Genomic DNA, 24,725 nt, shown 5'->3' with positions numbered 1-24,725 from the left:
ATATCGTCAAAAGTATTGGGACATCTGCCTTTACATGCACATGAACTTTAATGGCATCCCAGTCTTAGTCCGTAGGGTTCAATACTGAGTTGGCCCACCCTTTGCAGCTATAACAGCTTCAACTCTTCTCGGAAGGTTGTCCGCAAGGCTTAGGAGTGTGTCTATGGGAATGTTTGACCATTCTTCCAGAAGCACATTTGTGAGGTCAGGCTCTGATGTTGGACGAGAAGGCCTGGCTTACAGTCTCCACTCTAATTCATCCCAAAGGTCTTCTATTGGGTTGAGGTTAGGACCAGTCAAGATCTTCCATCCCAAACTCGCTCATTCATGTTTTTATGGACCTTGCTTTGTGCACTGGTCCAAATCATTTGATGGAGGGGTGAATTATGGTGTGGGGCTGTTTTTCAGGGTTTGGGCTTGGCCCCTTAGTTTCAGTGAAGGGAGCTCTTAAGGCATCAGCATACCAAGACGTTTTGGACAATTTCATGCTCCCAACTTTGTAGGAACAGTTCGGGGATGGCCCCTTCCTGTTCCAACATGACTGCGCACCAGTGTACAAAGCAAGGTCCATAAAGACAAGGACGAGCGAGTTTGGGGTGGAGGAACTTGACTAGCCTGCACAGAGTCCTGACTTCAACCCGATAGAACACCTTTGGGATGAATAAGAGCGGAGACTGCGAGCCAGGCCTTCTCATCCAACATCAGTACCTGACCTCACAAATGCGCTTCTGGAAGAATGGTCAAACCTTGCCATGTGCCTTTTACTGAGCAGTGGCTTCCGTCTGGCCACTCTATCATACAGGCCTGATTGGTGGAGCGCTGCAGAGATGGTTGTTTTTCTGTAAGGTTCTCTTCTCTCCACAGAGAAATGCTGGAACTCTGTCAAAGTGACCATCAGGTTCTTAGTCACCTCCCTGACTAAGGCCCTTCTCTCCCTATCATTTAGTTTGGCCGAGTGGCCCGCTCCAGGAAGAGTCTTAGTGGTTCCAAACTTTTTTCATTTACGATTGATGAAGGCCACTGTGCTCATTGAGAGCTTCAATGCTGCAATTTTTCTTTACCCTTCCCCAGATCTTTGCTTTGATACAATCCTATCTTGGAGGTCTACAGACAATTCCCTGGACTTCATGGCTTGGTTTGTGCTCTGACATGCAATGTTAACTGTGGGACCTTATATAGACAGGTATATGCCTTTCCAAATCATATCCAATCAACTGAATGTACCACAAGTGGACTCATATCAAGTTGTAGAAACATCTCTAGGATAATCTGTGGAAACAGGATGCCCCTGAGCTCAATTTTGAGTGTCATGGCAAAGGCTGTGAATACTTATGTACATGTTTTTTTGCTTTTAATACATTTGCAAAGATTTCAAACAAACTTCTTCCATGTTGTCATTATGGGGTATTGTTTTTAGAATTTTGAAGAAAATAATAAATGTAATCTTTTTTGGAATAAGGCTGTAACGTAACAAAATGTGGAAAAAGTAAAGCACTGTAAATACTTTCCGGATGCACTATATGTGTTTATTTGTTTGGTTAATTATTTTAAAAGGGAATTTGTGTATAAATGCCTATCTATGCTTGCACTTGCATTTATTTTGTTATGTATTTTGTTTTGTTTTTGTTATGTTTTATATCTGTATAACTTTGTACTTGACAGGAATTGCAGTGGATGGTCCTCACTACACATAGCTTCATGCTGTGGAAATCTTACTCTAGTGAACTACCTTCTACAAAAAGGTGCATCTATAAATATCAGAGATTTGTGGAACTACACCCCACTTCATCGTGCTGCATGGAATGGACATGCAGAAACAGCAGAACTGCTCTTACAGTGTGGGGCAATGCCTGATACTCAGACCTCTTCAGGAGAATCACCATTGCATTTGGCTGCAGCTAATGGACACCTGCAATGTGTTCAAACCCTGCTAAAATATAAAGCCTCTCCCACCATCAGAGACAACAATAAGTGGACGGCACTGCAGTGGTGCTCTGTCAATGATCACATAGATGTACTGGATTACCTGGTATCTCTTGGACTGTCCCTTGAAGAGGAAAGTAACAAAGGCATGAACATGCTTCATCTCTCTGTATTGGCTAGAAACATACAAATTACCAACTACGTACTAAAAAGGAAACATGATGTAAATGTGAAAGATGCAAAGGGGACAACAGCTCTACATCTAGCTGCGGAAAATGGTTACTGTGAGGTAAGGAGATACTGTATGTACTATGGAAAAAAACACTAATCTCACACAGACTGAACAATGGATACTGTATATGCTTTTAACAACTTAAAAACTACTTTAGGCCTCATGCACACTGAAAAATTGTGAACACTCGCACCAATTAATGTGTAAATATTATTAAATAAATTCAGGGAATTGTAGCTGCTACACGTACACAAGGGAAGGCAATAAAGCTAAAAATTGAAGATAAAAATCCACAACTCTAGCAGCGCAAAATTCCTATATATAAAGTGCATCCGTGTGTAATATGCTCCTACGCATCACATATAACAAATCAGTGCATATGATTATAAAAACATATACAAATAAATAATAAATGATTGTGCAATATGTAAATAAATGTGCCGAAGTGCTCTGTGCAACCCAAAAAGTCCAATACAAAAAGTCCAACAGCTGTGTCCTTCAGCCAATAACATCCATATGAAATATCCCAATCATGCAGGGGATTAGTGGTGGTGGGTGTCTCCAAACACTCGTCAGGTGTGGTAAGAATAAAGGCTTACCAGAATGTGTGGATCCCTGTTACCTTATAGCAGCAGAAATCATATAATATTTGCTTTAATTCCAGCATCAGGGTATACTCCTATCCAGTCTCCTTGGTGTCAGGGTTTCCTGTGCATCTCAGAGTGGATTAAAAACAAAAGGGACTCCTCATAGTGTAGTAATTAAGGGAATAAATCCAATTTATTTAAAATACAAAACTTTTAAAATAGCCCTATAGGCATCATGCAGCTGTATGCTGCTACACATACAATCCCCGGCCATGTGCGCTAATTACTGTGTGTTTACTCGTAAACCTGCTCCTGGATTAAACAATCACTTGTTCCTGGAAGTCAGTCCGGCGTGCGTTCCACGGCTAGGATGTGAATTGAGGCAGCGTGCGTGTCAGCTTTACATGTTTCGTCATTACGTTGACGTCTTCAGAAGCTGACACCCCGCTACACCAGTCTCATATTATACCCTCCCCTCTATGCAACATCACAATGTATCATCCCACTTCAATACAACAGACGCCGCTCATATACAGCTCTCGGTCCCATCCAGCGATCCTTCTATTAATTCTTAATTTGTGGGGGATATACAGTTATTGTATAAACAATTAGGGGCTGGCATATTTAATATCGGGGTCAGGTTCTATCTATTCTATTTTTAGCGTGCTCATATATGAAAATTAACATATGTCAGGGTTACAGCCCGCTAATCATTGTGTATTACTACTGGACTGCCTAGAAGGAATAATTCATAAAATATAAGGATTATATATAAATAAACGTGGCGATATTTATACTATATAGATAAAAAACTACATTGATGTCTGCCACATTTCAAACTTCCATTTCAAACATACCAGCTAGTTGCTGTGAATTTCTTATAAACCTATAAGAGGCATCTATAAGTGTGGTTCTTATTTAATTTTATATAAAAATACTTATATACCTAAAAATTAATCGAAAAGCGTGTTGCCATATATTCTCATATGTTAATCATTATATATTAGCATATATTAACCATTAAAATGGGTAGAGGGTGAAAATGCATTCTCATATATATTATATATTACAATAGGACAGGGAAGTGTATCCGTTACAATAACACCATTAAAAGTTACTATTTTAAAAATCAGAAATAAAACAATTTATATCAACGTCAATATTCATGCCTTGCGGCTGAAGCGTGCCCAGCTCATAAATCCAAAAAATCTCGTTTTGTGAGATGGCTTTGCGCAGGTCCTTCCCTCACCACTCATTATTAATTCTATCTATCCCACAAAACGTTAAGCGATTGGGGTTCTTGTTGTGTTTGATTCTAAAATGATTAGAGACACTACGTTTTCTGAACCCTGTTTTAATGTTATTCAGGTGCTCTCTTATTCTTACTGTTAATTTGCGCGTAGTGCGGCCTACATATTGTAGGCCACATGGACATGCAAGCAAATTCATCACATGTGTGCTCTGACATGTGATAAGTTGCTTTATTTTATATTCCTTCAAAGTATTATTGGATTTAAATTGCAATATTTTCCTTTTTTTTTCCTTCACTGTCTTGCAAGGCTTACATCTGCCACATGAATAGAAACCTTGGTGGTCAAAAAAAGTAACCGTTGATTTGGGGGGGGTCTGGTATATTGTGTACTATTTTGTCCCTCAAATTGGGGGCTCTACAGTACACGAACTAGGGTTTGGGGGGTAAAATATTTTTGAGCACTTTATCTCTAAGTAGTATGGGCCAATGCTGTCTTATCATTTTTTCTAAGTCTTTATAGTTCCTGTGATATTGTGTAAAGAAGGCTACATTCCGATCTGTGTTATTTTTAGTTTTGTCTTTCAATAAAGTCATTCTATCTAAGTTGCCAATTTCTTGTTTTAACCCTAATAGTGTATTTTCCTTGTACCCTTTGTCCTTGAATCTACTCACAAGTAGGTCCGCTTGATTATTATATTGCTCATCTTCCTTGCAGTTACGCCGTATTCTCATCAGCTGACTTTTTGGGATCCCTTTGATCCATCTCGGATGGTGACGGCTGTGGGTGGGGATGTACCCATTCCGGTTGGTTGGTTTAAAGAATGTTTTGATATATAGTTTTGTTCCTTTTCTATATATTGTGAGGTCCAAAATATTGACTTGTTGCCTATCCCATGCACCCGAAAAAATGATGTTGTACTTGTTGATGTTGATACTGTTCAGGAACTTCTGGAGACTTTCCTCTGTTCCCCTCCATATGACAAATACATCATCAATGTATCTTTTGTACATCGCTAGTTCATCAATATTTCTTCCATGTATCTGTTCATGTTCCCATTTGCTAAGGAAAATGTTGGCAACACTGGGGGCATACTTAGCCCCCATAGCAACTCCTCTATGTTGGCGGTAATAGTTGCCCTCGTGCCAGAAATAGTTGCTACTCATTGCTAAGTGCAACATGTCTCTGATGAGGTTTTGCTGTTCCCTTTTCAAATCTGTCTTTTCTTTTAAGGCCCATGCCACTGCATTAAGTGCATCATCTTGTTTGATGCTTGTATATAGTGACTCAACGTTAATCGTCGCCATGATGATATCCCCCTCATGTTCTATTTCTTCCAGCATATTTATGAGCTGCTTACTGTCCCGCCAGATAGGATTGGGCCAGGGGTTGCAAATAATTATCTATATACTCGCCCATCCTAGAAATGCACACTGAGCTTTTGCCCAGCTCTTTTGAACACCTTTATTCCTGGCAGGAGAAAAACCGAGTAAAAAACGCACCTAAAGCTGCATTTTGCAAATGCTTTTGGGGGTGTCAAACGTTTGGACATTCATTCATTTCGTCGACCAGAATATTAATTTATTGCAATGAATAAACATTGAAGTGCTAAATGAATCGTGCCTTGGGTTTCGGCACATCAGGCATTATTTTCTGCCGAAAATGCTCCTTCCTGAATGCACAAGTGATGGGGATTTTTTTTTTCTGCTTTTAAAAGCCTGTAAACACATACGTATGGGTGTTTGAACACATAGGCTAACATGGAAAGGCGTTTAGAGGCAGAAAAAAAAATACATCCCCCTAAAAGCAGTGTTTTAGACGCCCAATGTGCATGAAGCATAATTAGTCTCCTAGAAGTGATAACTTTAAAGAGAACAAGTCACAAAAAAACACACACAGGTACAGTATCTCATAAAAGTGAGCACACCCCTCACATTTTTGTAAATATTTTATTATATCTTTTCATGTGACAACACTGGAGAAATTACACTTTGCTACAATGTAAAGTAGTGAGTGTACAGCTTGTATAGCAGTGTAAATTTGCTGTCCCCTTAAAATACCTCAACACACAGCCATTAATGTTTAAACTGCTGGCAACAAAAGGGAGTACACCCCTAAGTGAAATTGTCCAAATTGGGCCCAATTAGCAATTTTCCCTCCCCATTGTCATGTGACTTGTTTGTGTTACAAGGTCTCAGGTGTGAATGGGGAGCAGGTGTGTTAAATTTGGTGTTATCGCTGTCATTTTCTCATACTGGTCACTGGCACCTCATGGCAAAGAACTCTCTGAGGATCTGAAAAAAAGAATTGTTGCTCTACATAAAGATGGGCTAGCCCGGAAATAATATTTCTGAAAAACCCCTGTCTCTGTGTTCGGCAGACCAATGGATACCATTGCATGATATACAGTACAGAATAAATAAATAAAGTATTGGGACATCTGCCTTTACACGTACATGAACTTTAACCACTTTAAGACTGGAGGATTTTCCTGCTTAACGTCCAGGTCACTTTTTTCAACTTGGCACTGTGCAACTTTAACTGACAATTGCGCAGTCATGCAACGCCGTACCCAAACAAAATTTACGTCCTTTTTTCCCCACAAACAGAGCTTTCTTTTGGTGGTATTTGATCATCTCTGTGATTTTCCTTTTTTTGCGATATTAATAAAAAAAGAGCGAAAATTGTGCGAAAAAATTTACATTTTCTACTTTGACATTTAAAAAATATCCAATATATTCAATTTTTGTCATATATTTAGGCCAAAATGTATTTAGCTACAAGTCTTTGACAAAAAAATTCTCAATGAGCGTATTTTTAACCACTTTAAAACCGGAAGATTTTACCCCATTCCTGACCAGACTATATTTTGCGATTCGGCACTGCTTTATTTTAACGGACAATTGCACGATCATGCAACACTGTACCCAAATTAAGTTTAAGTCCTTTTTTTCCCCCACAAATAGAGCTTTCTTTTGGTGGTATTTGATCACCTGTGCGATTCTTAATTTTTTAAAAAAAGAGCGACAATTTTGAAAAAAAAAAAACAATATTTTTCACATTCTGATATATAACATTCCCCCAAAAAATATTATAAATCAAATTTTTTTAACATTTTCTGCCAATCTGTTTTCTGCTACATATTTTTTGTAAAAAAAATCACAATAAGCGTATTTTGATTGATTTGCGCAAAAGTTATTGCGTTTACTAACTACGGGAAAGATTTATCATTTTTATTGTTAATTTTTTTTTTACTAGTAATGGCGGCGATCTGTGATTTTTTTTGCGGGACCGCGACATTGCGGCGGACAGATCGGACCCCTAACTGACATTTTTGACACTTTTGGGGGGACCAGTGACATTACTACAGTAATCAGTGCTATAAATATGCACTGTTACTGTAATAATGACACTGGCAGGGAAGGGGTTAACACTGTTGGTGATCAAGGGGTTAAATGTGTGCCTCATGCTTACTGACATGTGTGGGGGGAGGGGATTGTGTGACACAGACACAGATCGCAAGTTCAGCTATGCTGAATCTTGTGATCTGTCCCTGCCTGTGACAGAGGAGATCCGCCCGCTTTGTTTACACAAGTGGGCGGATTTTCTCACTCTTTCCTCGACGATCGGGGAAGAGCGGTGGTGATCACTGCCTCTCCTCCCCTGGCCCGACTCGTCGCTGGAGGAATCCAGCGACGTAGGTCTACGTCGCTGGACCCATCCGAGCCACTCTGCTGCAGTAGCAGCAACGTGAGCGGTCTGCAAGTGGTTAATGAAATCCCACTCTTAGTCAGTAGGGTTCAATATTGAGTTGGCCCACCCTTTGCAGCTATAACAGCTTCAACTTTTCTGGGAAGGCTGTCCACAAGGTTTAGGAGTGTATCTATGGAAATGTTTGACCATTCTTCCAGAAGTGCATTTTTTTACTTAATCATACAGTAAAAGATTCAGGATGAAGAAATTAGTGTGACACTGAACTCCGATTTTTCTCTAAAATAAAACAAATGCAATATGTTTAAATAAAGTCCCGCACAGTAGGACGTAACGCATGCGAAGGGGGAGGGGCCGGTGACGTCACCCGCCATCCATTGCGGTCAAGACCGCTGTGTGTAATACAATCTGCTCATCACATGCACTTGTATAGTGCTTTACAAGGTAATTTTTTATGATTTTATGCTATGTTCAATAAAGTAATTTATTGCGGTAATGCACTATGTCCGGACCTTTGTTTTCCTATGGACCTGTGACCCGCTTTATGGACCTGTGATCTATTACCTGTGAGCCTTATTTTCTGATGAAGAGGAATACTGATCTATATTGGTGATATCCTTGGAGAAAGTTGATGTCTTACTAGCCCGTCTGGTGACACAGGGGCTAAGTGTGAGGTAAGAGGCTAATGAGACTGGGTGGAGGATTACCAGCACATTGAAGAGCACTGAATGTTTATATCTTGTGCATGCTTCACCATAATTTGCACCTGTGGACTGCTCTCCTTGATATCATCTTCATAATCCATATTTGATATTGAATTATTAGGTAAGTAAAAAAAAAAAAAAATTGTAACTACCCATTTCTTTTTTAGGTGAGCTATAGCAAGCGGATGGCACAAAATCGACTATGTCGATTTTGTGGCCGGAACTCCGCTTTAATAGAGGGTTGGGGGAAGGGTAACGAGAACGATGTTCTCACTTGCAAAAGGGGAAGGTGATGGAAAGGAGAGGAGCAACATTGGAACATCAACAGCAGAAAGGTGCACTATGTACATTTATAAAGAAGCGCTCAGGAAAACATTTTGGTTGTGCAGAAGTTCTGTGTTTTATTTTTGTTCCCAATAGTCTGTTGCAATATGGGTGCAGTTTGTGAAAAAAAATGCACCTAATCATGACGAATTACAAATTGGCTGCAAATGGTGAATTGACACAGCATTCAAAGAAAAAAGTTGCAAAAGTAATTTAAAAATGTGTTTATTTAGCATCATTTTTCATATAGCCACAAAAAAAAGTGCAAAATTCAGTCCTGGTAGCAGAATCCTCCAGCAGTGAAAGTAGAAATTACAATCTATTTATCTATTTTTACCACACAGAAGGAAGGGCTGATGAAGTCCAGTCCTGGACGTAACGCATATGGGGGGGTTGAAGCCTTGTTGATGATGTCACTTCTGCTGCCATCTAAAATAGCTGGATGGTGGGATCTGTACATGCTGTCATTGCTATTAGAGATTGCAAAATGCTGTTTTAGCACATATAGTGCTTTTTTATGTTTAAGTGTTTTTTCAACTCATTGTGTGGATAATCAAAGTTATACAGAGACCTTTATGTCTTTTATGCATAACGATATTTACTTGAGCTGGTTCGGAGGTCTTAAGAGTGGGGGAATCCAGAGGAAGAGCACAGTTTCCTGTAGCAGTCCAAGGAAAGGAGGCAATACAATGCACTATTTCACCTCGAGTTTTCATTTGAGATCAAATAGAGAGGTGAGCATTAAACCTCCCTGGCGGTAATCCCGAGTGTAATCCCGGGGTTAATTTTCAGTACCAAAAGCGGTAACCTGAGCCACACATGGGATTACCTTGTAGTGAAACTTACCTTGTCCCTACGATCCCCTGATTTCATCCAGCCGATGCTGGTGTTATATCAGAATACCGCTACCTATCAGATTCTGCAACCGGAAGTGACGTTCGGACGAGAAAACTTACTGCGCCTGCGCCATATGTTCGCATAGCTTTCCTAATGTGACAGAACATAAAGCAGCAGCAGACATGTTCTTACACCCAAGCAACTCTTGAATTTCAGACTGATTTTAGCCGTAAACTCACCTTATTTACTGAAATAGACTATTTCACCGTGACCAAGTGAAATAGTCTATTTTACTATATAATCAGTTTGTCGCTGAGCAGTTCGGGGTGTACCAAGATGGACGTCGCCACCTTCTACCTGCAGGTTACTTGCTATATTTACTATATTACAATAATAATAGAAATGTAATGTGGTTATTCAGTCTATAAGGTCAGGTTACTGGTAAAATAAATCTAAAATGGAAGACTTGCGTGGGTGTAAGAAGATGTCCGCAGCTACTTCGGGTTCTGTCTCATTAGGAAAGTTATTGGAATGCATAGCAGCCATGTTGGAACAGATGACGCATGCGCCCACAACGCCAATCGGTAGGTCTGTGCGGGAAAACCTCAGACCAAACAGGAATAAACATAACCACCAATTGCGCTCAACTTCCGTAAAACTAAGAGGGGTATATGCTAATGCCAGGAGCCTAGCTAATAAAATGGATGAGTTGGAAATGTTAGTACATGAGGAGGACATAGACCTTGTGGGAATAACAGAGACTTGGTTCGACCCCTCACATGACTGGCTGGCCAATATCCAAGGGTATTCGGTGTACCGGAAGGACAGGGTAGGAAAAAGAGGGGGAGGGGTATGTCTCTATGTCAAGAACAATATAAAGGTGATAGAAAGGAGTGACATTACGGAAGGGATGAGTATGGAGTTAGAATCTGTGTGGGTTGAACTCCATAGGGAAGGAGAAAAGGGGAAAGTAATTGTGGGGGTTTGCTATAGGCCACCTAACCAAGGGGAGGAGGTAGAGCTGGAATCCTTAGCACTAATGAGTAAAGTGGCAAAATTGGGATCAGTCATCATATTGAGGGACTTCAATTACCCCGACATTGACTGGGGAGAGGGGACTGCACACTCACAGAAGGCCCGCCGATTCACAGAAACCTTACTGGATAATTACATGTCACAGTTGGTGGATTCTCCGACTAGAGAAAATGCAGTCCTGGATCTATTGATCACTAATGACCCAGACATAATCTCGGAGGTAGTAGTTCAGGACAACCTGGGCTCTAGTGATCACAGGATGATCACATTTAGTATAAATAACAATATAACAAGGCAAGTGGGGAACATAAGAACCCTAAACTTCAGAAGGGCAAACTTTCCAAAATTGTACTCATTGATGGAAAGGGTAAACTGGGACCAAACCCTGGGATCCCTGACCACAGAGGAAAAATGGGAATGCTTTAGGAACATATTAAGCAAAGGCATCTTGCAGTGCATTCCTATGGGAAATAAATTTAGAAGAGACAAAGCCAAACCTGGCTGGCTAAACCGTAGCGTTAAAAAACTTATTAGGGGAAAAAAATTGGCCTTCAAGAAATATAAATCAGAGGGCACTGTATTGGCTTTCGAGCAATACAAGGAGGCAAATAAGAAAAGTAAACACGAAATCAAAATGGCTAAAATCAACTTGGAGAGACAAATAGCGGAGGATAGTAAAAAAAACCCAAAGAAATTCTTTAAATATATCAACAGCAAAAAAACTAGGGCAGAGCATATTGCACACATAATTAGCGATGATGGGGGGATGGTTACAGAGGACACTGAAAAAGCAACCGTGCTGAATGCTTTTTTCTCATCAGTCTTTACACAGGAAAAGGAGGGGTACACTGACCATGAATGTATGGTTAGTAGTAATACACAGGATTTGCCACTATGGCTAACAGAGGGTGAAATCAGGGAAAGGCTGGATAAACTTAACACAAACAAATCACCAGGCCCGGATGGCGTACATCCGAGAGTACTCAAGGAACTCAGTAAGGTTATATCCAGACCACTGTTCCTGATCTTTGCTGACAGTATTAGGACAGGAGATGTACCAGGGGATTGGAAGAAAGCGAACGTGATTCCGATATTCAAAAAGGGCCAGAGGCATATCCCGGGAAATTATAGGCCTGTCAGTTTGACATCAATAGTATGTAAACTTCTGGAGGGGATGATAAGGGACTATATCGTAGAGTTTGCTAAAGACAACAACATCATCAGCAGTAATCAGCACGGGTTTACAAATGGGCATTCTTGTCAAACCAATCTCTTAGCATTCTACGAGGAGGTAAGCTGTGAGCTAGATAGGGGGAGACCAGTGGATGTGGTGTACTTGGATTTCGCTAAGGCGTTTGATACAGTTCCCCACAAGCGCTTAATTTATAAAATAAGGTCTGCAGGTATCGACAGCAGAGTTTGCTCTTGGATACGGAATTGGCTTAAAGGGCGTGTCCAAAGGGTGGTAATAAACAGCGCATACTCAGACTGGTCTGAGGTTGTAAGCGGGGTGCCCCAGGGCTCAGTCCTGGGACCAACCTTGTTCAATTTATTCATAAACAGCATTGAGGACGGGATCAGTAGTGCGTTATCAGTTTTTGCAGATGACACAAAATTGGCCAGGGCAATAACTGCACAGCATGAAGCAGATATCCTACAGAATGACCTGGACAAAATTACAGAGTGGGCAACGACATGGCAAATGAGGTTTAACGTGGAGAAGTGTAAGGTTTTGCACTTGGGGACTAAAAACATAAAAACACAATACACGTTAGGAGGGGAACCCTTGGGGGAATCAAAAATGGAGAAGGATCTGGGAGTCTTGGTTGATGATAGATTAGGCAACAGCATGCAATGTCAAGCGGCAGCTGCCAAAGCCAGCAGAATATTAGCATGCATAAAGAAAGGGATGTATTCCAGAGATAAGACTATAATCCTTCCACTTTATAAAACTCTGGTCCGACCGCATCTGGAGTATTCTGTCCAGTTCTGGTCGCCAGTCCTCAGGAGGGATGTGTTGGAGCTGGAGAGAGTCCAGAGAAGGGCAACTAAACTAATTAGGGGATTGGAGGACCTTGACTATGAAGAGCGTCTACAATCGCTCGATTTATTCTCCCTGGAGAAGAGACGTCTGAGGGGGGACATGATAGCAATTTATAAATATCTTAATGGGGATCCCAGCTTAGAAAAAAAGCTGTTCATTCGAAGGGATTGCATGAGGACTCGAGGGCATACAATGCGATTAGAGGAGAAGTGTTTTAACCACAGGCAACGTGGGGGGTTCTTTACTGTTAGGGCTACAAGATTGTGGAATTCTCTACCACAAGAGGTGGTTTCTGCGGGTAGTATGGTGGCTTTCAAAAGACTTTTAGACTTACATCTCAAGGATCAGAACATTCAGGGGTATGTGAGATGAGTACAGCCACGCACACCTACACAGGTTGAACTGGATGGACTATTGTCTTTATTCAACCTCACCTACTATGTAACTATGTAACTATGTAACTATGAAGTAAGTTTTTCTCGTTCGAACGTCACTTCCGGTTGCAGAACCTGATAGGTAGCGGTATTCTGATAGAACACTGGCATCAGTCTTTCGGGTTCCCTTCCCTGCGAGCGCCACAATGCAGGAGGCGGAACCGGGTGGGCAATTCAACAAAGTACACAAAACATGATATGATACATTGTAATCTGTTAGGATTACATTACTGTATCAAACCATTTCACCTCAGTTTTGTCCCTAGTGCTTTGTTCAGTGCCCTACCTGCACTTTTACTGTTTTATTCCTTTTATTTTTATTAATAATTTTTTATTAATAATTTATTAATTTAAATTATTAATTAATATTTTTTATTCACTTTTACTGTTTTATTCCTATGAATTTCTGGCCTACAATATAAAATAACAGATTTCCATGCAAAACAATGTACCGCTTTGACATTCAAAAATACTGACAAAAACCGCCAGGGAGGTTAATATCTCACGTAGTGGATTACGTTTTTCGCTGTGGATAGAAGAGCAAAAAGATATCACGTGTGTCACTGCAGTGATTGGACATTGGACTTTTATACTGAGAGATTCGTGCATCAATGATTTATGTATTTTTATGAGTTGTGCTACACTTTGTGATATCTGTGAATTTTATAAAACGGTATATCTTATATTTATACAAACAATGATTAAAAAAGAAAAATCTTTACATTAAAAAAAAAAAAACTTTTCTGATATCAGGATACGTCCTTCCAATAAAGGTGATACTGAATTATCACAATACTTATATAACCACTGGCAGGGTAAACCATATACAATATCAACCAATAGAATTTCTTAATCAAGTGCCCCTCGCCAGGGGACCCAACGCTTTGCAATTCCATACAAATCTTCTTCAGTTGGAGGGAATTTTTTTTTAACTAAGGAGGAATTATATAACATAGCATGAAAAACTATATCAAGATTCTTTATACATATGCCCTCATATCAGGACATATATGATACACTTACATCTTCAATATTTTACCATAAAACATGAGTCAGAAATTTTTAAAATAAATGCCATCTCTTTGAATTCATGGGCCCCAGGATATTCACAAGGACAGCCAATGAGCACACAAAAGGACCACATTGATATCTAATGGCCGGCTCATGGAATGACCACCAGGGGCAATGGCCTAAATATTAAAAAAAATCTCCAATGAAAAATAAGTAAAAAAAATGTAAAAATAATATATATATATATATATATATATATATATATATATATATATACTTTGTATAATATATATATATATATATATATATATATATATATATATATATATATATATATATATATATATACATACATATATACACAGTATAATACTTTGTTTATTATATATATATATATATATATATATATATATATATATATATATATATATATATATATATATACTGTGTGTGATTGTTAAGTCTAATTTTTCTTTTTTTTAATAACAAACATGTTATACGTACCTGCTCTATGCAGTCGGTTTTGCACAGAGTGGCCCGGATCCATCTCTTCTCGGGTCCCTCTTCTGTGCTCCTAGCCCCTCCCTCTTGTTTAGCGCAGCTTTCTCACTTCTTTGTTTTTATATATATATATATATATATATATATATATATATATATATATATATATATATATATAGAGAGCAGAGATATATATAGCAGAGAAACACCAAGCACACATGACATCTGAGCCAATAGAATCACCAGGCCCTCATGCCTACTTTCAATAAAACTATTGAACTTTATAGGTGTCTAGGCTATTAGAAAAAAAAAAAACACTATGAATGCTATACTTAAAACCAAACACTCATTACCTAGCAAAAAAGAGGGGAAGAGAGAAGATTTCCCAAAGAATACCTCCTAAGAATTTTTTATTAAAAATTACAAAAATGTTTTTTAAAAAAGTATATAGATCCAAATTCCGCAGCACAAAAAACCTGTTGGTGCTCTACTCCTAAAAGTAGAAAATTAACTAAATCGAATAGACATATTTAGCTCGTTAGAGCTTACGATCTAAAAGCTATACCTTTATGCATTGGCTTCTCAATTTTTAGTTGTTCTTCCAGTTTATGTTTAGCAATGTATATGGTTAAACCAACAGTGTGCCAAAGTAGCTTTAAATTGTCCTATTTATAGACTTGAACATCAGAAACTTCCCAGTGTCAGTTGACAGATTGAGAACATTTGGTAATGTATCTGCAGATGAAAAGGGCACAATATGTTATTTTTTTGCAGGTACACTCAGTGTCCCTTCACTAAGTTATATTGCATTGTCCTCGGTCAAATAGCGCCTGCCAAAATAAATTATAAATTCATTGCAGAGATATCTAGGTAACTAAATAAGGTCCACCAGGTGGCAGCATACTACCATAAACATGAATGTAGTTCTTATGCAAAGAGAACAATCTAAAATAGAATTATTCTAATGGCAAAGCAGAAAGTTCAGGCAATATGTTTGTGGAATGGCTGTTTACGCCTGCATGTTAACAAGTAATCATATATCATTTACAATAATAATATATTATTATTTTCTGCCAATAACTACTTTCATATAGTTGATGAGATGGAGAAGGAAATAGGTTTATGTAAACATGAAAACGAGGAAAAAGTTGGTTTATGAAAGCCAATAATAGAACAAGACATAAACATGTAAATGAGGCCTGTTGATATTTTACAAATTACAGTACAATAAGCAAATCTTATGTTTTACTAAACTATGGGATACATGTCAGCGAAGAAAAACACTTTTAAAAACCCCCTGTACTGTAAAAAAAAAAAAAAAACACTTGTGCTAAAAATTGACAAGAAGTAGGCAAAGGACTAGTCTCCAATATTACCTTTGTATCCCCCTGCAGCTCATAATTTCCCCATTACTGGATTACCTTGCCTTGTTTCACACTGTGCCAATGCATAGTGACCATAGTTCTAACTGTCCCCCATTCAAAGGGATTGTCTTAATTTTAGAACCAAATCCCTTTGTCCCTCTTTCTTCAATTGTTTTAGTCTGATTTATCAACCAATATAAAAAAAAAGTATTTTTTAACTATTAAAAGTATTTACACTAAATCACTAAATATTTTAACTAACCTCTAAATAACTGCATTTTGAAAGACCAGTATAAAGGAAAAGTGGTGGTGAAAAAAACAATTGTTTTTTGTTTATAGCCTGTTTTAATGAATGAACCAGAAGCAGGGAGAACCTTGCACTGCAGGTTCTAAGATGCAGCTTTCTCTCCATAACAGTGAGCAACACAGTATTGACATTTGTAGATCTCACTCTATATCTGGTGAGACTGTCGGTCAGAGGCAGTAGTGCCTTAGATGCAGGGGCTGACTGGCAACTTTCAGCCCAGGGGGAAAGTACAAACCAGAGGCCCATGGTGAAACAACTCAGCCCCCCTCCCACTCAATCTCTTCCCGGCCTTCTGCTGTCCCCCATTCCAGGCTGAAGCTCTGCTCCAGGTACTCTCTACTCACCGGTTGAATGGCCAGCAGGGGGCGGTTGGGGGGGAGCTGAGACAGTTAGGTTGGGGCTGGCTGAAGGAGGAGAGTCTCCAGTGGGGCATGGAACCGGCCTCTGCTCAGACACAGTTTACACCATCCATGCTGGGGGGGCAGGGCTGCTCTCTGTCCTTGTCTTTATCCTGCACTCAGTAGGTCAGCGGTGGGGACTTTTTACTTCTCTTCACAAGGAATCTTTTAGGCATGTCTGTGGCAGAAGTGGTGCAGCCTTTTTAAGGGGCATCAGAGTGGCCCAAGGGGCAATTGTCCCCCTTCCCCCTGGCCCAGTCCTCCCCTGCTTAGATGCCCTTAGGCTGCAGATAACCAGCTATTCAGGCTACAGAACAAGAGGCCCTAGCACAGTCACATATCAGTCAACTGCTATTCTTCAGGAGAAATGGGAGGCAAATGGAACATTTGTAGGGGTACTGCTTGGGCACAGTTAAAATTTCTGAAAGTTCTCTAAAACATAGTAAATCTTTACTTTTTTTAGTTCATTTTCAAGTAGGTACTTCTCTGCCATTCAGGAGAAGCCTTGTATTTTTATCAATCAATACAAGACTTCCTTTGATTGGCCGAGGTTGAGAGACAGGCAGATGGTGTCATGATTTCCACAAGACTTTCACCGAAGCCTTGTATTCATTGATAAAAATACTTTGCTTCTCCTAAATGGTAGGGAAGTCTATTTTATTCTGGCAGCAGATGGAAGGTCACCCATACAGCTGCCAGAAGACAGCACTGCATACTGTATGTAGCTAATGCTACTACAATATATTACAGCACTCACAATGGCCATTTAGTTACAAAATGGAAATAGCTCATTTGGTGCAGCTTGGCCCAACTAAAATATTTAAAGCCAAATTAAACATGGAATTCCATTTTAAGCCTAGGTTTACTCTAGTGCTGCTGCATAATTGTGCATTTTTTGGTGCATTTTTGTAGCAGCTTTTTTGCATATTTTTTATGCGTGTTTGATGCACTTTTTTTTTTTTAAGGAAGAGGAAACCGGTTGTCAAACACAAAATAATGTGATTTACATTGTCATGCATTGCAGTGTTATGGCATACAGAGAAGAATTTGTATAAAAAAAAAAAAAAAAAAAAAAAAACTTACATGATTTTACCACAAAACTCTAAACAACTTACCTAATACTACTATTTGTAGCTAATAAGCAACTAATGAGGTCCCCAGATTTCCCCCTGTCTCTACACTGCCTGTATATAAATTCAGGAAAATAAATATTAATATTAAACTGGGACATTTATAAGAATACCGTTCTACTTACCGGAAAACGCTTTTTTTAAAGATACATTATAAAATGGAATGTTTGCCATTTATGTATCATTATCAAAAGAACCCCCACTTCCAAAATTTTAAAAATGTAGTCTGATAAATGTATGCTATTCTTGTAATCATGGAATTCAGTGTATGTTATTTTTATTTCTACAATTTTTTACATCCTTACATGCAGACTAAGCTATCCGGCAAAAGTCAAAAAGACTATGACATGTACAGGTATATCCCTACAAAGGGTGCTTACAACATTCACCCTTTATTCGCATGGTTTTAATCTGTTTTTATAGAAGTTATGTTCAAATTTTTTAAGTGCGTCTGTAGTAAACATTTTGTTTATACTTCAAAATATGCACTCAATGAAAAAAAATATATTTTTTTACTTTGAAGTAAACTTGTCATGAGAGAAACATGAGTGCTGCCATTGTTGGACTTACTTTGTTTACGATGTTAATTTTAAATGTTACTTTGATGTGAGCTCACAATTTTACAAACTTGGTTTGTCCTGGTTTTGTATTTGTAGAGATATATGTAAATTAGCCACTAGAGGGAGCTCTGCATTCCTGTTAAAATAGTTCCTATTGAAGGAATTTTAAAAGTAGCAGTCAAAAATAAGGAAGAAAAAAAAAAACAGGAGGCTTTGCACATTTCAATATATAAGGTATTGACATATAATTAGTACAGTAATACATTGGATTGCAAGCATAATTTGTTCCAGAAACATGCTTTTAATCCAAAGCACTCTTATATCAAAGCAAATTTCCCCATAAGGAATAATGGAAACTCAGATGATTCATTCCACAACCATTTATTTATATAAAAATGATTACGGCAATACAAAATACAGTACAGTATGAAGTGTATGGTGTATACAGTACGTGGCCAGAGGTCAGGGGGCAATAAGAGCAGTAGAATGATCACAGTTTTAACGTACAAAAAAAGTTGAATTACACTCACAATGTTAAAAACAATATCCCGCGTTAAGGAGTCTGGTGTTTATTCATGTAAAGCCGCTGGTGTATACAGTAAAAAGCCGCTGGTGTATACAGTAAAAAGTGGCTGGTCTATGCAGTAAAGCCGCTGTTGTATGTGGCCAGAGGTCCAGGGGCACTGGTGTCTCCCAACGCTTTCTGGAGAACTTGGAGACACTCGGAGACACTCAGGAACTGTTGACACTTCCGGGTGCTCCGAATGCGCGTTATGCCTGCCACATCCAGCTGGGAGTGTCTGAGTATTTCTGAGTTCTCCAGGAAGAGCTGGGAGCCACCAGCACCCCCGACCTCTGGCCACATACAGTAATGTATACAGCAGTGGTTTTACTGTATACACCAGCGGCTTTACATGGATGAGCACCAGACTCCTTAATGCGGGATTTTCATTTGGCACTTTTCCACTGCAAGTACCGGCTTGGCTCCACTCGGCACTGCTTGGCCCAGCTCAGCTCAGTCTGCTTTTCCACTGTGTGGTACGAGTCTGCACCTTTCAGCACTGTATAGGCTCTACTCGGCTCGGTTTGCTTTTCCACTAAAGTAGTAAGTGGGTGGGATTACAATGATTCTCTGACCAATCAGTGGCTAGTAGTGACAAACAATCAAGGCTGCATGCAAAGGATTGGGGGATATGGTATAGCTACGGCCTGATTGGAACCCCAACCAAGGTGGCACTGTTTAAGCGAGCCATACCGAGCCGTACCATGTAGTGGAAAAACGCCGCTGTACCAAACCGTACCGAACCTTTCTAACACGTACCATGGGGTACCATGCAGTGGAAAAGTGCCAAACCGAGCCAAACCAAGCCGTACCATGCAGTGGAAAAGCACCTATTGTGAGTGTAATTCCACTTTTTTTTTTTAACATTAAAACTGTGAAACTGTGATCCTTCTACTGCTCGTCTTGCAAGACAGCGCTCGCAATTTTTTTTTTTAAATGTTGCTCGTCTTGCAAAACGTTAGTACACCACGTTACTCGCAAACCAAGCTATTACTGTGAAAATTATTTACTTGCTTGTTAAAATAAAGATGTAAAAAATTAAAGTTTGTTTCAGTTTAATTTCAGTGATTGGAGGCTCCTGTGGGGTTTATTCATACACTGTAATAATGGTAAATGCAATGTATCAAATAGGTTTGATGGTAATGAGAGTCCTTTAGGCTGTTTTTACACTTGCAGTTAGAGGGCAGTCGTCAAGCTGAGATTTTACAATTCTAAAACTGACCCCCCCTTTAAGCTGTTAAAGCAGTGGAAGGGTGAGGACACATGCCATGGCCATGGTGCAAAAAAAAAAATAATCCCCTTATCACATTCACAACATATTGCATGTGGTTGCAGCTCAATGAGTTTTTAGTAGTTAAAACAGGCAGTGAGAAGGCAACATAATTCCTCCCTGCCATCTGTCAAACGCCCTTGGAAAAAATATCCGTTGTGAAATGCTCTTCAGAGGGCAATGCGTATATTAACATGAAATGGGACGTAGGCAATAGCAGTGGAAGGGTCAGAAAAGAAGGTTCCCCCTTGTGTTGTTTGGACCAGGCACAGGGATATGCTGTTGGATTATTACATATTCCAGGTCTGCCAATTGATCAAACAGAAGGAGGAAAGAAATAAAGAGAAGAATGACTGAATTTTTTTATTTATTTTTTTTTTGGGGGGGGGTTGCAGAAGAGAGAAATAGGAGGAGGAAAGGAAAGGTTATGGAACTAGGCCTCCCAAAGATCCACATTGCAGGGTGTCGGTCTCTGATTTATAACTCGTGTTATACAGTTTAGTCAATAAAGGATCAATAAAGTCTTTAGGAAGGTAATGTAGAGCCCATGGTGTCCTGGTCTTTTTGAATTTAGACACTGTGTTGCGAAGAAAAGCTGTGAGTTTCTCATTTAGCATATACCAAGTCGTCTTCTGCTTGACTTGTTAGTTGGTAGAAGTGCCAAAACACCAAGCCTTTCCATCCTTTGTACTGTAAAAATGAATGTTAGTAGTTAAACTAATTTTTGGTGCAGGCTGAGAAGAGCTTCGTAAGGAGTTTTACATATGTCCTTTGCCAATGCAGTTTGTACTGATCGGTAGACTTGAGTCCAGAATCTACAAATTCTAGGACAATCCCACTAAATGTGCATTAGCGTGCCATCTGATCCACAGGTCCTAAAGGAGCTCTGTATTTTTCTGTAATCAGCTTCCAGGGAAACCTGTGAAATATATGGGGCTTCCATTAGTGACCTCTTTTTAAAAATACTAGTTGTCTGGCTGTTATTCTGCTCCTCTTTCTTGTTTCTGAGTTAGTGACCAGCAAGTGAAATCAGATTTCCTGATCTTTTTACTTGTTTCAGGCAATTGACTAAGAAATCAGCACATAAAAAGCAAATGTGACTGCTTCAACATACATTTAGTGCTTACCCCCAGAAGAGCCACTTGTTATCATGAGTTCTCTGTTCTTTGCCAGGACTCTTAAGAATTGCTTTGGCCCCTCTGATACACCTGATTAATTATCAAGATGTTGCAAATACCTATGTTATCAGTATACTTCCCACAACTGTGCCAAAATGTAGAAAATAAACACCAGGCTATGTAGTAGTAAAAAAGATACCTATATTATCACCATGAAAAGTTAATGATAATACTCAATGCAATAAACTAGCTAATGAGAACACTAGGCTATAATCTGGCAGTTTAGTTAGATTACTGTGGTACTAAGCAAACTAACCTAGTATCTGCAGCACTGGTAAAGGGCAGCATAAACACTAAACCATTTAAACAATGAACAATATAAACAGTAAGGAAAAAAAGTTCCAGAGTACACCCTGTGTATATCCCCCTAAATGTAGGTGTATGTATAGCTCCTGAAAGGGGTACCAATGGGAGGTAATTGTATAATGTTTGTCTCCTGGTTTGCAGACGTCAGCTGGCTAAGAGTGGGGCCCAATTTGTATGGTGGTGCACTTTCATATCGTCCCTTTAAATCTGCATTGGAATTTTTTAAGCAAATGGGCAGTCTCCTGTTGTACTGAACTGCTAACAGTGGTGTAGTAAGTACAGCCACAACTGCTCATGCGATCTTTGTCCTGGACATGTGTTTGTCTCTGATCTATGGAACCTAAGTCCTTGCAACTCAGTCTCCAAAGCACAGTTTCAGTGCCCTAGTCCTCACAGGTTCAGTCCTGGTACTCCAGGTCCCTGTACAGGCTCATAGCACTCCAGTTCTAACACACCAAAGGCAGATGTTACTGCTCTGGCTCCCACACAACAAAGATCCAGCTCGACTGCTCAAAGCCCTGGAAAACTCTTCTGCTTTCCTCCTCCTGCTGCAGGGTTTCCTGTTCATTGTATTTTCCAGAACAGGCTGGGGAACACACAGCCTGCTCTGTAGCAGCCTAGACAGTAGCAAGGTAGAGGAAGAATGTGGAGCAACAACTGCATCTACCAGTCCTGCTGGCTGCCCGGTTACATACATTTTTAAACTATACAGACAAACAAGATTTTTTTTAAAATACCAAGCAGTTACATCAAACGTATCTTTTATATATATTTATATAAAAGAACACTGAAAAGATGATGCGTTCCCTGTATCTCAGTATGTACAAGGGATCACTCACATGGCCGCATTCTTCCTTAGGGCTCGTTCACACTAGCTTCAAACCATGGCATTGGACACATTTTTTTAAAGCAATCTGAATGCCAATCAAAGCACATATCACTAAATAAAATGATTAGCTTACAGTCCTGTTCACATGTTGTGTTTGTTTTGCTTCAAAAATTATACCCCATGTCGCTTTAGTGGTACTTCAAAGCATCTTCAAAGCCTCCAAAGAAGTCTATGAGAAAGCTTGCTTCGCTTTGTTTTGGAAAAAATGTAGGTAATTGATATCCACACACACAGGGCATTTGCCAAGCTTCATTAAAGCTTAAAAAAAGCATTGCAGAAGCGTCAAAAACACAATAAAAAAAAACATGTTGAAGCAGTGAGCGCTTTATTAAGTGTTGAAGTCGAAGTAAGTGTATGGTAAATAAGGCCTGTGTAGACACACTGTGTACCGTGGTGCTCAGGAGCCCCCGGTGTTGTGCACAGCTGCCTATAGACATGAATGGGTGCAGGCAGCCATACACAAGTATGCGCTGCTACATGCGCAAAGTGATGTATGCATACAGGTGTAGGGTTCGGAACGCAGATTATTTTCTATTTGTTTTACTCTACAAAATGGCAACTATTATGCATAGACTGGAAATCTAAAATAGTATTTTGATCAGCTTAGATCTGTCTATCTCTCAAAGTGAGGCAAATGAGTGTGTTGCAGAGAAAAAATTAGAGAGTGAAAGCCATTCTGGTGTAATATTGTGATTGTGAATATAATGAGTGTGAAGGAAAGAAATTAAGAGTAGTAATGCTAATAGATTTACTCACATCTAGTGAAGTTTTTCACTAGGGTAGTGTGCTCAACAAAAGTGTTCACTTGTGGAGAATGCATCTGTCTACATGCAGGTCTTGTGCAGGAGTGTTACACTCAGCCAGGGTTGACTAAATTCTATTTCTACTTTGTGGAACTTCAGAATGGAGAAGCAATTATGTAATAGTAAAATAAAATAAACCTGCCAATGTGGCGGTGACACCCAAAACAAAGAAAGGATCAATAACGAGGGGGCTTTGACTTTATTAGGGCCGCAGGAAAAACACTCCATTGAGATACATTTTTACCTCTGCCAACTACATCTTTTTAAGTTGTAAAGACAGCAGACAGGGATGTACATATTGCATGGCCACGACATTTTGGCCATGACTTGCCCGCTCCCCCACACCCGTCACGTTTGGCAAGTAGTGCCACCCACTGACTGCATCTGGTGCCGGTTTTTAGGGGTTAAAATAGGCGGTAAGGAGGTGACATAAGACCTCCCCACCTGCTGTCAAACACCCTCTGAAAAGGGATACACCGCATCACCCTCTGAAAAGGGTGACACCAGTGTTAATGAGCCCTGACAGGTTATTTTTTAAAAAAATACCAAATACCAAATACCATGTTTCCTAAATCATCATCACTTCAGATTGTAATGCTTTTGCCACTCTTGTTACAGATAGCAGAGTTTCTTATGAGAAAAGGTGCCACTTTGCAGACGCTGGATGAAAACCATCTCACCCCATTACATCGGGCTGCAGGTCGAGGCCACACTGACACAGTGAAACTGCTGCTGAGAGAAAGAGCTGAAGTGAACAGTGCTGACTTGTTGAACCTAACACCTTTACACCACGCAGCCTACCATGGTCACAATGTGGTATGTGTGCATCTTCTTCAACATGGAGCCAACCTACACGCCAAAGACTGGCTGGGAAAGACTGCATTGCACCTGGCTGTAGAGAGAAGTCATACTGGTGTGGTTAAAACGCTGAAGGAATGGGGAGCTGATCCCTGTGTTAAAACAAAATGGAATGAGTCAGCTTCAGACATGGCTCCACAAGGCAGCTGTAAGGATATTCTTAACATTTTAAACATGGGAGGTATGAATCTGTGCTAGAGCATGAGAAATATATAATGAGCAGACTAAAAACAACCTAATACCCACTGCATACACTAAATTATAAAGGCAACTCCTTTACTTGCTTAATTATAAAGGCAGTTTTCATATTTGGCAAAGGTGAATTATTTAGCTAATTGTGTAAACTTTAAGAGCAGTATGTTATGTATTCCACAATTACATTGTTCACTATTTTCTTAAGCAGTTTTTCATGCACAAATCACATTAAAGTGTATCTATAGTCAAAAATAAAAAATGTACATGAAACTTTCCACATACAAATGTAATGTAACCCAGCCTGTGTTTTTA

The 24,725-nt window shown here is 39.5% G+C and overlaps 1 protein-coding gene across 1 annotated transcript in view; it reads left to right on the top strand.

Moving 5' to 3' along the window:
- Positions 1-24,470, top strand: part of LOC309549115 (uncharacterized protein) — a 74,324-nt gene extending 49,854 nt beyond the window's left edge. Inside the window, exons 2-3 of the mRNA XM_082249153.1 lie at positions 1,663-2,212; positions 23,979-24,470. Coding sequence (XP_082105279.1) covers positions 1,663-2,212; positions 23,979-24,416 — 988 coding nt within the window. The 3' untranslated portion in view covers positions 24,417-24,470. The remainder of the gene's footprint in view (positions 1-1,662; positions 2,213-23,978) is intronic.
- The last annotated feature ends 255 nt before the right edge of the window (positions 24,471-24,725 follow it).

Source organism: Pelophylax lessonae (genome assembly GCF_965119305.1).
Source record: "Pelophylax lessonae genome assembly, chromosome: 3".
In the NCBI taxonomy this organism is placed as follows: domain Eukaryota; kingdom Metazoa; phylum Chordata; class Amphibia; order Anura; family Ranidae; genus Pelophylax; species Pelophylax lessonae.
Note: the sequence above shows the minus strand (reverse complement) of the source record. Positions and strands in the feature narration are given on the sequence as shown.